This window comes from Atractosteus spatula, chromosome 25 (genome assembly GCF_055471065.1).
Source record: "Atractosteus spatula isolate fAtrSpa1 chromosome 25, fAtrSpa1.hap1, whole genome shotgun sequence".
NCBI classification, from domain to species: domain Eukaryota; kingdom Metazoa; phylum Chordata; class Actinopteri; order Semionotiformes; family Lepisosteidae; genus Atractosteus; species Atractosteus spatula.
In genome coordinates this window covers 6,392,866-6,409,066 of record NC_142730.1, presented here as the reverse complement: position 1 = coordinate 6,409,066, position 16,201 = coordinate 6,392,866, and the positions used below count along the sequence as shown (strand labels likewise).

At 52.0% G+C, this 16,201-nt stretch overlaps 1 protein-coding gene across 1 annotated transcript in view; it reads left to right on the top strand.

Moving 5' to 3' along the window:
• Positions 1-509: 509 nt before the first annotated feature.
• The window catches only part of atp8b2 (ATPase phospholipid transporting 8B2), a 32,183-nt gene continuing 16,491 nt past the window's right edge, over positions 510-16,201 (top strand). The window contains exons 1-10 of the mRNA XM_088905342.1: positions 510-600; positions 3,382-3,449; positions 11,038-11,096; positions 12,439-12,552; positions 13,361-13,459; positions 13,808-13,869; positions 14,379-14,451; positions 15,106-15,176; positions 15,683-15,762; positions 15,932-16,090. Coding sequence (XP_088761468.1) covers positions 3,419-3,449; positions 11,038-11,096; positions 12,439-12,552; positions 13,361-13,459; positions 13,808-13,869; positions 14,379-14,451; positions 15,106-15,176; positions 15,683-15,762; positions 15,932-16,090 — 748 coding nt within the window. The 5' untranslated portion in view covers positions 510-600; positions 3,382-3,418. The remainder of the gene's footprint in view (positions 601-3,381; positions 3,450-11,037; positions 11,097-12,438; positions 12,553-13,360; positions 13,460-13,807; positions 13,870-14,378; positions 14,452-15,105; positions 15,177-15,682; positions 15,763-15,931; positions 16,091-16,201) is intronic.

Genomic DNA, 16,201 nt, shown 5'->3' with positions numbered 1-16,201 from the left:
AAATCCGCCTTTTTTTTTTTCCAAAACAAAAATATCGGCAGTTGATACCGCTGTCTCGCAGAGAGAGAGAGACAGAGAGAGAGAGAGAGAGGCCGTGGTGTTGGGCGGACGAGAAAACCCACAGCCTGAAATAGAGCAATGACAGGAGAGAAAAAGAGCAAAATGACAGAGGACTGTAAAATAAGACGGCTTGCAGAGGCAGCGAAGGAGGAGGTACGCAGAGCCCACCCCTCCCACAGAGCCGCTAGCCTTCTCCCCAATCCGCTGCCCGTGAGCCGCTGACGAGCCTCCGCGGAGAGCCGGGAGACCGGCCCGGCGTCCGACAGACACAACCGGGGCGGCTGCGGGCACTCCATGGGCTAAGCCAGCCCGAGCATCCGCCCCCCTGTCCCGTCCCACCCTGTCCCCACACCCCCGCCCCCCCCAGGCCAAGACGAGCGCCCCGGCCGAGGCTTGAACCTCCGGCTGTGGGGGGGAGAGAGAGAAAGAGGCGGAGGAGAGAGAAAGAGAGGAGGAGAGAGAGAGAGAGAGGGGAGGAGGCGGTGGAGGAGAGGATGTTATCGCCTGCCTGAGCCTGCGCTTACCGGCGGATTTGGAAAGGTAAACTAACCCCCCTTTGCCGTTTTCGCGATTGCGAGTGACGCACGGTCGCATCTCCGGTCCTCTCCTGGACACGGTCGCCATGTACCGGGCCGGGCCGTACCGCGGTGAACCGGACCGCTGCTTGCCGAGCCGGAGCTGCGCTGTGTGTTTACGGTGTGCGTGTGCGCGTCCACGCGTGGAGATCGCAACCACGAACTTTCCACGCGTGTCGCCGTGTGTGAGCGTGTGTTTGCGCCGTCCTGCGGCGAGGAGCGGTAAGTTAGCAGTCGGCGGGGTTCAGGTGGCGTGTTTGTAGATCCTAAGGTGTCACAAGTCCCGACTTTCCCCCTTGAACACCGGCTGCTGGCTGCTGGCTACCTCGGCGTGGCGATATCGACGCGTTCCGCAAGGTACCTGAGCCTGAAATCGAAACCTTGTCCCGTCCTGTCCCTGGGCTCAGAGAGCGTGTTCGCGCTGGTCAACCCTTAATATCTTTTCACCGATCGATCGGAACCGTGACCGCGATGAGCAGAGGCTCGCCGATCAGCAGCTCTCTGCTACAAACACCCGAGCATTGCTGCCGTTGTTTCTTAAAACGTGTAAAACGATTACAAAGCCATCCCCTAGGCTGCTACACTGTACCTGGCTGCACAGCTTTATTTTTAACTTCCTGGAGTGTACATTGCACATTCATAATAACCGGGTTTTAAATAATCATAATTCCTAATAAATGTAGTCATGGCCCGAGTCCTCTGCTTGCCTTCATACTATTTTGTTTGCTGTTTGGTGTTTTTTTACTTTGTTCGCAAATGAACAGGATTTTTAAAAGGCCTTTTGCTCCCTGGGGTTGGAGAAGCTTAAAATTAGCCCAAAAAGTTATGTTCTCTTTTTTTTCCAGGAATGTAATCCAGAGATGTGAAACTGTGCCAAAAGTGTACTTTTGGTTTTTTTTTATTTAAAGGCACAGCATTTTTGGCCTCTCCTCGGTGGCTAGCCACCTTCTGGGAAGCTGTGGTTTATTTTGTGCCAGGGGTTTCCAGTTCTAGTTTCTGGAGGAACCCTGGTGTCTCTGCAGGTACTTCTGGTTTCATAAAAAGCAGCAGCACCTAAACTGGTCCAGTTAAGCCATTAATGAGCGCTGTCAAGCTGGAATCAATACCTATAAACACAGCAGTCTTCCGGCAGAAAGACTGGGTACCCCTGGTGTGTACCAAGAACCCCTCAAAAAGTCCTCTGATGTCCCTGTCATTAAACACACTGGAGTCTCTGCGCCCAGTAATATCACTGTGATTAAACACACTGGAGCCCAGTAACATCACTGTCATTAAACACACTGGAGTCTCTGCGCCCAGTAATATCACTGTGATTAAACACACTGGAGCCCAGTAACATCACTGTCAGTAAACACACTGGAGTCTTTGAGCCCATTATCATTACTGTCATTAAACACACTGAAGTCTCTAAACCCAGTAAGATCACTGTCATTAAACACACTAGAGTCTCTGAGCCCAGTAACATCACTGTGATAAAACACATTGGAGTCTTTGAGCCCAGTATCATTACTGTCATTATACACACTGAAGTCTCTGAGCCCAGTAACATCACCGTAATTAAACACACTCCAGTCTCTGAACCCAGTGACATCACTGTGATTAAACACACTGGAGTCTCTCCGCCCAGTAACATCACCACTGTGTTTAAAAGCAGTGATGATGAAGGAGTGTTCATGTGAAGATACAGAGGAGCTGGACTGAGTGTCTGTACAGTTACTCTACAGCTCTGATGATGATGAAGGAGTGTTAGTGTGAAGATACAGAGGAGCTGGACTGAGTGTCTGTACAGTGACTCTCCAGCTCTGATGATGATGAAGGAGTGTTAGTGTGAAGATACAGAGGAGCTGGACTGAGTTTCTTTACAGTTACTCTACAGCTCTGATGATGATGAAGGAGTGTTCATGTGAAGATACAGAGGAGCTGGACTGAGTGTCTGTACAGTTACTCTCCAGCTCTGATGGCGATGTGCAGTTTTGAAGTTAAGCACATGGAACAGTCCGAGCGTTAGTGAGACTGGAAGTGTGTGAGTGTGTTTGCCTTGCCGCTTAATACAGAACCCTGGAAAAGCGGTCTCAGCTGATCGTTCGGTGTGTGTGGGGGGTGTTTTCCAGTGGGGAATACCCTGCAGCTGTGTCTTTAATTCCAGGTGCTCCGGCTGGCGCTGAAGGTCTGCCAAGCTCCCGGTGTGCCCAGCCACAGCGGCCGCGCATTCTCTCCCGCCGTGTTCCATTCCTTTAATATCCTCCTGCTGGCTCAGGCGGTCCCGGCTGTGTGAGGAGCTGGGCGTTGTTCCCAGTGCAGCCGAGGTCGGGCAGCCTGGTCTGCCCCCTGGCCGCTGTCTGCAGACCAGCCACGCTGTGCTGGCTCCGCTGCCCCTCCGCCCCCGCCCCCCAACAAGGCTGTTAACCCTTCCCTGCCACTGTCCTTCATCGTGGCTCAGGGCCGAGCGCTGCTGTCTCGCCACTCTGGGGATCTCCAGGCTCGGCGCCGGTCCGCTTGGGACTCTCCTGCCCTTCCCGAATCCCTGTGGGTTCTGCCCAGGCGCTCTGTGTCTCCTGCTCTCGGCGTCGGGACAGGGCTTGGGTCTGCCTGTGACGCCAACATGACTGGACAGACCGACTGACTCGGTCAGCCTTTACAAGGACTGTTCGCCTTTCCCAAAATCGTTTAGCAGGAGGGAAGGATCCCAGGGCGAAAAAGATAGGCTTTTGCACGGATTGACTGACGTGTCCCTCTCCCTCTCCAGGCTCTCCCATGGGAATGCTTGGCGGAAGGGTCTTTGCATGGAGATGTTCCGAGAGAAGGCTCCTCCAGGTAAGTCCGGTCACTTCCTGTGTGTGGCTCTGGGCAGGAGATCTCTCTTCCAGCATGCAGTGGTCCGATGCCCTTCCAGCCGCACGCTGTGTTGGCAGAATATTAGTGTTTTCTGACTACTTGGTCATTAAAGGCTGGAAGAGTAGGGTGTCCTGCCTAGACTCCTAGACTCCACTCTGGGCTGGACAGTCCGTCCTCCCTAGAGTCCCTTTTAATTCGCCTGCTGCTGCAGCTTCTCTGCTCCCCCTGATCTGCTGAGGGCCGGGGCTGCTCATCGGTGGGGGTGAGGTGGGTCCCTTCCTTTATGTAAAGAACTTTGGGATGTAAAACGCCATATGGATGCCATTAATCATCGTGTAATGTTTTTTCCTTTCATTGTAAGTAAAGTTATGGTGACCCTCAGAATAACTCAGACTAAGATGAAAAACTTGAACTCTTTGGCGCAGCCAGTATCAGTTTCTTCACAAGAGCTCTGAAATCTGCAATTTGTGTTCAGGATTTAAAATGGAAGGAAGGTGCTTCTTTTCGCAAAGGGTGGTAGGTGTGTGGAACAAGCTGTTGACCATGCCTCGGCGGCCGATGCCCCAGGATCCCCCGAGGAATGGCAGGATGAGATTGCTCGGATCAGTCCACTGCTCAGCCTGATTTGTGTTTGTAACAAAGCCTGGAGTAGACCAGAGCGCTCTGCACTGGGGGTAGTACTGGTTACACGCGTTATGCTACTACCCCAGTTCCTAATACTTGTCCTTGAAAAACCTGGGAAGGATGTCTGGATTTTTTTTTTAATCCTGAGTTTTTTTATTTGAATTTTTTTTTAATAAAAAGAAACAAACTGAACCCCTTCAGCCAGAGGTGCAAAATCAGTCCCTTCTCTGTTCTGTCGTGTGAGAGTCCCCCAGCACCGCAGAGCGAAAGCAGGGGGAACTGGGGAGAGTGGGGAGTACCAGGGCTCTGTAGAGTAGCTACTGGCTTTTGTTTTGCAGTTTTCCCCCGGTGAGCATCTCTGATCGCTGCTGCTGCTGCTCTGAGACGCTGCAACACAGAGAGAGGTTCACCCAAGCGGCCAGTGTAATTGTCTGGCTCTGTGTGAGTGAGTGTGCCTCATGCCCCTGTTTTCTTCTGCACGTGCATGGACACCTGCCAGGCCCAATCACCCTCTGCAGAGCCCCCACTCCCCATCATGCTCGCAAAGCATCGCCGTCCTCTACAACCGAGCGGCTAAAGTGCGAGTGCGTGGAGGGGGCCGAGGGGTGGCCCCTTGCTGGCCGCCATTTTGGCTCAAATGGGCCTATCACCATGACGTCCTTAACATGCCCCCCTTTCCCCAGTGTGTGAGCCAAAATGGCGCCTAGTTTCACAGCCGCACTGACCTGTTTTCGTTCGTTTAACCGCAGCTCGCTCGCTCGCTTCCTCCCCTGCAGAGGCAGTTGCCGCGGCAACGCTGAGGGCGTCTCGGTATTGGATCGGCTAGCCACCAATCACAGGCTGCCTTGATTATGTAATGTCTATAACACCATCGTGAGCTCGCCTCCAGTGTGTGTTATTATTTTTAAAGCGGTGTGAACTTGAGAACCTGCAACCTGCGCTCACAGTGTAGCACTCTCGGGCAGAGAGCGAAGGGACTGTACAGTTTAATCCTTGTGTAGTTTGTCTTCCTTGGTGCGCACAAGAGCATTTCTAAAGAAAATCTAAGACCACCGCGAAGCGAGGACGGCAATATTAACGGCGGAAACATTAGGAGCAGTATCGACCGTGTCTCTCTCGGACTTTTTTTTCCAAATGATTACTAGCGAGTCGGAAGATGGAAACTGGATCTTGAACGACTTCAGTCGCGATTTTCGTTAGTTTAGCCGATCTGGCAGTTAGTTAATGGAGAGAATGGGAGTCTTGTAGCTGAGAGTCAGTGCGAGATAACTGGCCCTCCGTTTCTCTCGGTAGGAGTGCGCTAGCCGGGACGTTGGGCTGTTATTGTTAATAAGAATAAAATAATTATAATATCAGAGCAGCAGAGCGCAGGGCTGCAGTGCGCTGGGCAGATGACCTCAGCCATCCTGCGGCAGAACAGAGGGGGAGGAGGGGGCAATGATTGATTGATACTTCGTGTGTGTGTGTGTCGGGGGTGGGGTGGGGTGGGGGGAGGCTTCTGTCGGGGGTACCGGACAGCATGTGAGAACAAACGGCTCAGGGCAGTAACCGAAGCAGGATTTCAGGAAGAAAATACAAAAAATAAATAAATAGGATAAAATGACTATCCCGAAAGACATTCCTGAAAAGTGGTTTCCCATGGTGGTTCCGCTTAAAAGGAAGAAGGCGGAGGGGAGCGGCTGTGAGAGAGCCGGCGGCAGCGCAGCGGGAGCAGGTACAGGCCCTGGCGCCACGTCACTCATCCATCCCATCTCACCGCGCCTCCCTCCCCTGCCCCTGTGCGGCTCTGTCCCAGTTTGGCCTGTGTGCGCCGTGGCCCAGTCACCCCTCTTCCTCCTTCACCTCTCTGGCTCAGTCTGGGGAGCTTCACTCCATTCTGTCCCTCTTCCTCTCCTCTCCCATCTCCCTCTCTGTGACTCTCCTGCAGTCTCCTCTCACTGTGACTCTCCTGCAGTCTCCTCTCACTGTCTCTCACTGTGACTCTCCTGCAGTCTCCTCTCACTGTCTCTCACTGTGACTCTCCTGCAGTCTCCTCTCACTGTGACTCTCCTGCAATCTCCTCTCACTGTCTCTCACTGTGACTCTCCTGCAGTCTCCTCTCACTGTGACTCTCCTGCAGTCTCCTCTCACTGTCTCTCACTGTGACTCTCCTGCAGTCTCCTCTCACTGTGACTCTCCTGCAGTCTCCTCTCACTGTCTCTCACTGTGACTCTCCGGCAGTCTCCTCTCACTGTGACTCTCCTGCAGTCTCCTCTCACTGTCTCTCACTGTGACTCTCCTGCAGTCTCCTCTCACTGTGACTCTCCTGCAGTCTCCTCTCACTGTCTCTCACTGTGACTCTCCTGCAGTCTCCTCTCACTGTCTCTCACTCGTTCTATCTCTCTGCCCAAGGGTGTTATCACTCCAGTTATCACATAATCACACCCCTAGCAGTGTGATCCACCCCCTGTGGGTTTTGCCCATCCTGCCTCACAACTCTGAGCCTGAGTGTGTCTATGTGGCTGTTTCCTCCATCTGTATGGCCTGACAAAGACACTGCTGTTTCTTCACTTCATCAATGAAGGCTGATGTCCCACCATGTGCTGGGACAAGGGATGTTTTTTTTAAAAAAAGAACAATACCATTTGTATTTGTTTTGGACAGGGGTGAATGTGATAGAGGTGTGTGCATGCTGCTGTCTGAGCACTTCTCTGAACAGCCACTGTTGTATATTTCATTAGTTCATGCTTGGTGTAAAACTGCTAAGAAGTTTTAAAGGTAATGCATAACCACATTGTATACTGACACCACAGTGTGGTGTGTGTCAGTGTGTGAATTCAGGGGCAGTGTGAGAGGAGAGGGACAGCAGTGTCTCCAGTCCAGTCAGGGGTGTGTCAGTGTGTGAATTCAGGGGCAGTGTGAGAGGAGAGGGACAGCAGTGTCTCTAGCAGTGTCTCCAGTCCAGTCAGGGGTGTGTCAGTGTGTGAATTCAGGGGCAGTGTGAGAGGAGAGGGACAGCAGTGTCTCCAGTTCAGTCAGGGGTGTGTCAGTGTGTGAATTCAGGGGCAGTGTGAGAGGAGAGGGACAGCAGTGTCTCCAGTCCAGTCAGGGGTGTGTCAGTGTGTGAATTCAGGGGCAGTGTGAGAGGAGAGGGACGGCAGTGTCTCCAGTTCAGCCAGGTGTGTCTCAAGCTTAAGAACATATAATGATCGCGACCGCAGCCTGGTGCTGAGCCCAGAATTTCAGGAGCAGGATTTTAGTTATGAATGGAAACACCTTGTGATTTCTGCTTGGCCACCTTGTGTAAAAGCACTGCGAGCGTGGAACATTTGCCAGCCGGGAAGCCAGAGCCACACGGCTGATTGTCTCCCAGCCCCAGGCGCTGGACGCCTCCCTGTCCCGGAGCGCGGGGTTGCGTGGGGCGGCTGGAGATGTGCATTATGATTCCCTGTACCAGGCCAGGCTCTTGGGGGGCTAAAGGGCTCGGCTATTTCTCCTGGAGGGCCTAACTTCTGCTTCTGGTTTTTATTCTACTGGGGCTCCCAACAGCATTGTTAGTGCAATTATTTCATCACATGCATGACTGGAATGCTTCCGCCCAAAGTCCCTGGGTGATCTCCTGCATTTCAATCGGATAAATTATTACCTCAATTGTTTAGTATTGGAACAGGTGCCTGAAGGCTCTGGGCCCTCCAGGACCTGAGTCTGCCACCCCTGGTTTAAAACGGCCACCAGCGTCAGATGGGTTTTGATTGACCTGAGTAACCGTTTAATTACAGTAATTAAGACTGGAAGAAATGGAACGTTGCACACGCTCCAGAGTCCCTGTGCTGCTCTCATTAAACTATCCAGGAGAGTTAATTAGAATTTGAAGGGTTGAAATAGTAACACAAGTCACGCCAGCTGAAATGCAGGCCCTCATGCATATTCATGAGTACCTAATAGAGGGGGGCGTGGTTTGCATGGATTGGTTTGCAGGATACTGGGACTGAGTCACACCCCCTCCCTTAGATGCTCATGAATATGAGCAGCTCAACAGACTTAAGAGAAAGTGTAATTCGGTGACTCTACATGAATCCAGATAGAATAGAAAATGAGGCAGATTTCGCATCATAATGACGGGGGAAAACTTGTCACCAGAGCTCTGAAGAGTGGGAGTCCAGTTTGAATCAGTGGAGCCCAACATTGGCGTTCATGTGTTGTTCTGACTCCTCGCTCGGTGGCTGGGCCTGCGAGCTGGCGGGCGAGGTGCTGGCACGTGCCACCCAGGCCCGAGACGGGTCCTGCTGACCTGGAGTGGAGGAAAGCAAGCCTGGGCGTGCACTGAGAGAGTCACGGTCGTCCGGGGGTGATGTCATGAGCAGCCAATCAGGAGGCAGGACTCTGCAGCAGCTGAGACTGGAGGAAAGAGGAGTGTGTGTGTGTGGGTGGGGGTGGGCAGTCATCATAGTGTAACATTTGCATTTTATTCAGATGGCTGAGAGGGAAGATGAGAGACAGGGATGGGGAGGTGGAGAGAGATGAGGCAGGCAGGGTGCTGAGTGTGGGAGTTGGGTTTCAGGCTGACCTTGGAGCCCACAGTGAGGAACGGGGACAGTGAGACAGGCAATCGGGCGGGGGGCTGGGGGGCAGCATGGTTAATGTCTGATTTTAAACTGATGACAGGGCACAGTTTGGTTGAAACCGGTATCTGACCTTGGAGGAGAGCTGAGAAAGAGAGAGAGGTGGCTGGAGAGGGTGAACACATCCCCTCCCCTCTGTGACGAGTGACAGTGAAGGAGGGGAGAAAGGCTGAGGGGCCCGGAAAATAGCAAATGGCGACACTGAATCCAGAGAAATAGAGGGGAGTCACGTTGGAGAGAGAGAAGGACAGGGGGCAGGCAGGTCAAGGGTGGGCAGGACTGGAGAGAGAGAAGGGCTGAAGAGAGAGAGAAGGAGGGATGGAGAGAGAAAGGAGGGATCGAGGTGTGGAGAGAGAAAGGAGAGATGGAGAGAGAGAAGGAGGGATAGAGAGAGAAGGAGAATCAGAGAGAGGGACAGGTCTCCGCTCTGAGCAGGTTAAGGGTGAGGAGGGATGGAGAGAGAGAGAGGGAGGGATGGAGAGAGAGAGAGAGAAGGAGGATCAGAGAGAGGGACAGGTCTCTGCTCTGAGCAGGTTAAGGGTGGGGAGGGATGGAGAGAGAGAGAGAAGGAGGATCAGAGAGAGGGACAGGTCTCCGCTCTGCTCTGAGCAGCTGCAGCGGTGGTCCGGAGCTGCTGGGTGAGAAGCAGTGTCACACATGTGACTGTCGCAGGAAACCGCAGCTGGGCGATGGCAGCCTGTCTTGCAGGGGCTGGGGGGGTGACAAAGGAGCCACTCCTCTTCTTCCTTCTTCCTGGGCTTGAGCACGTGATGGAAACGTGTGTTCGTTTCTGTTTTGTCTGACTGCAGACAGACCCCTTGACATGGGGTACTGGGGTACACCCTTCCCTTCTCCCACATCTTCCCCAGCAGCAACACTCTGTCTCTGTGCGCGTCCAGTGTCTGTGAGCCACGCGTTGTGTGTGCGCAGTTGCCTCTTGATGTGTCTGTGTGTGAAAGTCAGTGAGAGTGTTCTTACTTACTTCACTCTATTGACCCATAAAAGACATAACCCATTACACAATACTTTTAACACAGCATAAGCCCATCAACCAGTGGGACTTACTTGTAGGATAAGGAAGAAAATATATATAAATCAAGTAAAACAGTATACAGGTAATTGTGCAAATGGAGCAGGTAAATAGCTGTGGGGATAAAAGATGACTTAGCTGTATTGCTCTTGAATACAGGCAGTCTAAATCGACACCCAGATGGAAGGAGCTCAAATTCACTGCTAGGGCAGCTCATGACGGTCAGTTCTTGTGGCTCTGTGTTTCTGTATTTGTCACTCTGAGCATTTGAGTCTGTTCCACACACACACACCCTGTCTCTCCACACGCAGCCCCGTTCTCTAAACAGTTTCAAGGGTCTGATCAATATTGTATGAGGTGGGAGATGCCCAAACATCACAACATCAGCAGAACAGGCTCAGATCTGGGGGGGGGGAGCGTGCAGTTTCCTGCTGTTTTACTCCAAATCTGCTGAGCATGGCAAACTCCCACTTTCATCTTTTTTTTTCATCCACCTTGCATCTTTCCTGCCCTCCTGTAGCACTTAACTGTAAACTGGAGAGAACGAGGAGGACTGATCACCGCACGCACGCACGCACGCACGCACGCACGCACGCACGCAAGCGCTCACATTCTCAGAAATATGAACCAGACCACAAGCACACACACTTGTTTTTCGGGCCTTGCCAAAATGAACCTCCTCCGATGCTGAAAATAGACCCGAAACGGCGGTTTTGGGCACTTTTCAGAGAGGACAGCTTTAGATTCCAAATGAGTCATTCGCGCTGGGGGCTCATCTTCGTCCCCACACACCTGTGTGTTTCTGGGGGAGTTCTCCGGGGCGTGACAGTCAGGCCTGCCCGCTGCGCGCTGGCACACTCGGGGGTTGCAGGAGGCTGGACTCCCAGCAGCGGACAGGTGCAGGCTGGGAGGTAGACCAGCTGAGGACATATCGCAGCTCTGCCCGTGCTCTGTAGGACTGCGTTTGGCCGGGTGTGCGAGTTCCTGCTGAGGCCGATAATGGACTGGCAGTCTGGATAACTAGCAGCATAGCTGCGTATCGAACCCTGCAGCTGTGTGTCAAAGTCACTCTCTTGCCCCCTGTGTAAATGCAAGAGTTGGAACATTGGGGGTACCCGTACCCACAGACCCCCCCTATCGTGCTGCTCAAGATGGGAGGATGATGTCTGGAAGTGAGGTTGAATTTGAGAGACTGGCCGATGGGCTTCAGAAGGGATGTGCGGCAGCAATTTTAGTGTCCCTCTTTCCCCCACCTTGGCGTCATGTTTGTCAGGTTAATCTTTTCTTTTTTCTGGGTTTTTTTCCGAACCAGAGGAGGAGAGAAGAGTGAAAGCGAATGACCGGGAGTACAACGAGAAGTTCCAGTACGCGGTATGTACTGAGGGGTTTGTTGATTTTCTTTCTGCGTGGGCTTGTCAGCTGATTGACTGGGGGTGTTACGGACATGCGGGTTTTTAGTCTCTTTTATCTCCTCCAGGTGGTTTGCAGACACATTAGTGAAAACTAAGTGTTGTGCAGGAGGTTCGCCTGTTTCAGTTAGCTGGAGACATAGGAAGAGGGAGGGACTGTGAGTGGCTCAGCTGTTAAAGGAGCTCATTTAATGCACAGGATGAATCCTACAGTCCAGAGATCACCGGTCCAGTCTGGGCCGGTCCACACTGTAACCCTACAGTCCAGAGATCACTGGTCCAGTCTGGGCCTGGTCACACTGTAACCCTACAGTCCAGAGATCACCGGTCCAGTCTGGGCTGGGTCACTCTGTAACCCCACAGTCCAGAGATCACTGGTCCAGTCTGGGTCACACTGTAACCCTACAGTCCAGAGATCACTGGTCCAGTCTGGGTCACACTGTAACCCTACAGTCCAGAGATCGCCGGTCCAGTCTGGGTCACACTGTAACCCTACAGTCCAGAGATCACTGGTCCAGTCTGGGCTGGGTCACACTGTAACCCCACAGTCCAGAGATCACTGGTCCAGTCTGGGTCACACTGTAACCCTACAGTCCAGAGATCGCTGGTCCAGTCTGGGTCACACTGTAACCCTGCAGTCTAGAGATCACTGGTCCAGTCTGGGCTGGGTCACACTGTAACCCCACAGTCCAGAGATCGCTGATCCAGTCTGGGCCGGGTCACACTGTAACCCTTTTGTTTTATATTGTACAATTGGGTGAATAGGGCGTCACGGTGGAGCATTGGTTAGCATTACTGCCTCACCTGGGTTTAATTATGGACCTGCACTGCTCCAGTTTCCTCCCACAGTCCAAAGACGTGCTGGGAGATTAACTGGCCTCTGGGAAAGTTGGCCCTGGTGTGAGTGTAAGTGTGTCTAGGTGTGCCCTGAGACTGACTGGCGTCCCATCTGGGGTGTACTCCGCCTTGCACCCGTTGCTTGCTGGGATAGACCCCAGCTCCCCCCAGATTGACCCTGAATAGGAAATGGATGGATAGAATTTAAGATAAGTGTGTTCTTGGCTTGCTATACAACATCACCCTCCGGTGGCTGACCAGGCTGTCTGAAAGCTCTCCATTTTATTTGTTCCAACGTTGTGTGAATAGGGCGGTATAAAGTTTTGCTTCTGTTTCAAGTGGGTGTGTTTGTATGTTTAAAGTGTATTTTAATCACATTTTTTCCTGTACCCATTCTTTCTGTATTCTCTACATCCCCCCTCTTTCCTTCCTTCTCTTCCTCTGCGCCTCTCCCTTCTCTCTCTCAGAATAACTGCATCATGACCTCCAAGTACAACATCATCACTTTCCTGCCTGTCAACCTCTTTGAGCAGTTTCAGGAAGTGGCCAACACCTACTTCCTGTTCCTGCTCATTCTACAGGTAAGCCTCCTGTGTTGCCATGGCAGCATAACTTTTTTATGGGAGGGTGGGGTCATCCATTCTACACTACCTGCTCTGAAGGACTGTCAGTATGAAGGTGGGGATGGTGACGGACAGGGAACACACACACACACAGACAGACTGACAGGGTGATAGGCAAAGGAGAAAGATAAACTGGTGCTGTATCTGTGCTACATATGCATGGAAAGGTCATCCATTTATCCAGTCATGTGTCCATCCAACTTCTGGATAGGTAGACTCACATTCACATGGCAACGGCACACTCCGTCAGTCCCTGTTTTCTCTGCAGGTGGGGAATGCGGCTGTAGCTTTGAGGTCACTCGTGTGCGCAGACAGCGGCCTGGCATTACATAACCAGGGAGGAGGGGGAGGGAGCGAGAGATTGAGAGCGACACGTGTCTGCAGAACCACTATCAGCTTACAGGACTCCGCGTTCTCACAGTGCTGAAGGACGCAGGGGACGGGCTCGCTCTCCCGCAGACCAGCCCTGAATCAGGCAGAGAGGGAGAGGGAGGGACTGATGGAGATGGAGGCGACAGAGAGAGCAGTCAGGAAAGGAAGAGAGAGGGGAGGGAGGCTCTGAGGAGACTGGTTAATTCCAGGGTTGATCTGAGCCCAGCACAGCACCAGGAGTGGCACCGAAGTTCCAGTGTGCTGAGATATGTTAGAGCTCCGCTCGTGTTAAACCCTCTCTGTCTGAAACTCTCTTGTGCCCTATCAATTGGAGACTCTTGTCTGTGGCTCAGTGCATTGTAGAGCAGTGTGTTTATTAACCTCTTTCTCTCAGTTAATTCCTCAGATCTCATCACTCTCTTGGTTCACCACCATTGTGCCTTTAGTCTTGGTGCTGAGCATCACTGCAGTGAAGGATGCTACAGATGACTATGTGAGTTTCTGAGCGCAGAACCAACACTGATCCAGCACACAGCATCTCCAGTAACCTCCCAGTCACACTGCTAACACTGATCCAGCACACAGCATCTGCAGAAACATCCCAGTCACACTGCTGACACTGATCCAGCACACAGCATCTCCAGTAACCTCCCAGTCACACTGCTGACACTGATCCAGCACACAGCATCTCCAGTAACCTTCTAGACAGCGCCCCCTGGTGTATTTTACAGTTTCTCAGTTCGTGTACTGTAGTTAACACCTCATGTGACACATTTCGCTGACGGTGACCTCACAGCAAGCCAGACTGACTGCATGCCCCTGTTACTTTCTCCCGCTGCAGTTTCGTCACAAGAGCGACAAGCAGGTCAACAACCGCCAGTCTCAGGTCCTCATCAATGGCATGTGAGTACGATGTAAGCTGCGGATATTGGCGTTGACTGGGAAGTTTACATTTTAGAATGGAGTAACGATCTGACTGTTAGGTTAGTATTAGTATCGATTACTGACGTTTAAGGTCTTGATTGTTTAATCTGTGAGCATTAAACTCTCATTGCGTACCATAGCGCTGATTATTGATGTGTACCTTAACTGTAAGATCGTGAGTATCGATGATTATGCCATAAGTACTGCATGTGGATATGTAAATAGTTCTTATTGATTCCGGTCAGGTATTCATGTCACAGATATTAAATGACAAGTGTATGCTGTAAATCAGCCCTCCTGTAACCTCCTGTGCCTAGGACTGAAGAGACTCAGTTCCTTTGCTTTGTGTGTATGACATTCCTCTTGGACCTGGAATTACTCTTCTTTGAGCTTGTCCTGCGGTGCCCGTGTCCTCTTCACGGTGGTGCATTGTGGGTACGGGTTTGCCACTCTCTGACAGCAGCTGTGTCTTTCTCTCTGCCTCCCAGCCTTCAGAAGGAGAAGTGGATGAACGTGCGTGTGGGAGACATCATCAAACTGGAGAACAACCAGTTCGTGGCAGTAAGTCCGCTTCTCTGCCAGCAGGCACGGGGCAGACAGTGGGGGGGCGGACGGGCTTGCCTGCCGCTCCATCGCTCCGTTCTTCCCAGAGATCTGCCACAGTGGGAGTTTCTCTGGAGATTGGGCCCCAGGTTTCAGACTGGGGTTACGTCACAAGCTGACGGTGGCGGGGGGGCTCCCCAAATGGAGATGGGGGGGCAGGTGTGCTCTTCGGGCGCCTGGCAAGCCTGCAGTGACGTCAGAGAGAGAGAGATGGAGACAAGACATGCCTCCAATCTGCGATCGATCGCCCATGAGGCACAGAGTAGCCCATGGCCTGTCGAAGAGCCCTCAGTCTTGGACAGGTGGGGTGTGTTCAAGGTGGGGCAGAGCAAAGTACTCCTCTGAAAGCCGGGCAGTCTGCAAATCCAATAAATATAAATATGTACTTATATGAAGGTGCATATAAATAATGTATTTGGATATGGAAACACCGTAACTCCAGTTTCCACACTGAAAAAGTCTTTCTTAGTATGTCTGTGGAGAAATTCTGTCTGTTCTCTCTGTGTTATCTGCTTCCTGCCTGGTAGAGAAGGCCTTCCTGTCCTGTCCTGAAGCTTTACCATGATTTGCCCTTGTATGTGCTCATCACGAGCTCTCGTTGTGTCTCTGAAGGCCGATCTCCTCCTCCTGTCAAGCAGCGAGCCACACGGACTGTGCTACATCGAGACGGCGGAGCTGGATGGGTACGAAAACACCAACACACACACACACGCTCCCAGTGCACAGCAGCCTGATCCACTCCAGGTTTTACAGTGCTGTCAGACTCCCAATGCACAGCAGCCTGATCCACTCCAGGTTTTACTGTGATGTTAATCACACTACTTATGTGTCAGTCAGTCTGACTCTGATTGCACAGTATGAATCACTCCAGGTATTAATATCAGCTGCAGAGCTCTTCTTCAGTCTATACTGATGAAACATAGCAGCAAGTATATTTAACATTAATTTTCTCTGTTCAGATTTACTCAAAATGGAAACAGACTTGAAATGCACCTGGCAGCTATATTTTTGTAAGTGGCATGCTGCTAGTTTTCAATATTTATAATAAGAATGCATATAATAATGTTTCCAGCGAATAAGAAATTAACCCATTAAATAATGACTCCTCCTGCTAGCGTGTGTGAGTCAGACATTCAGTGTGTTACCTTGCAGCTACAGTAACCCTGCCTGTATGTCCATGCTCTATCAGGGAGACCAACATGAAGGTGCGTCAGTCCCTGCCAGTGACCTCGGAGCTGGGAGACCCTGAGAGACTGGCCCGCTTTGATGGTACGGACTCTGTCTGTCCATGCCATCCCTCTTGTCTGTCTGTGACCCAGCTGTCTCTCCCTTCATCTCTAACCTTTCTGTTGTGTGTGCCTCGGTCTGCAGCCTGACATCTCCTTGGTTCTCTGTCTCTGTAATAACCTGTCCCTCTGTCCCCTCCCTGCCTGTACAGGAGAGGTGGTCTGCGAGCCGCCCAATAACAAGCTGGACCGGTTCTGTGGGACTCTGTACTGGCAGGAGAACAAGTACGGCCTGAGCAACCAGAACATGCTACTGCGCGGCTGTGTGCTGAGGAACACGGAGAGCTGCTACGGGCTGGTCATCTTCGCAGGTACTGTCCCTCTGCCTGACTGTCTCACTGCTCAACTGTCCCTCTGCCTGACTACCTCTCTGTCTGAAGGACACATAGCTGCTAGGGGTTAGTCTTCTTTGCAGGTTCCGT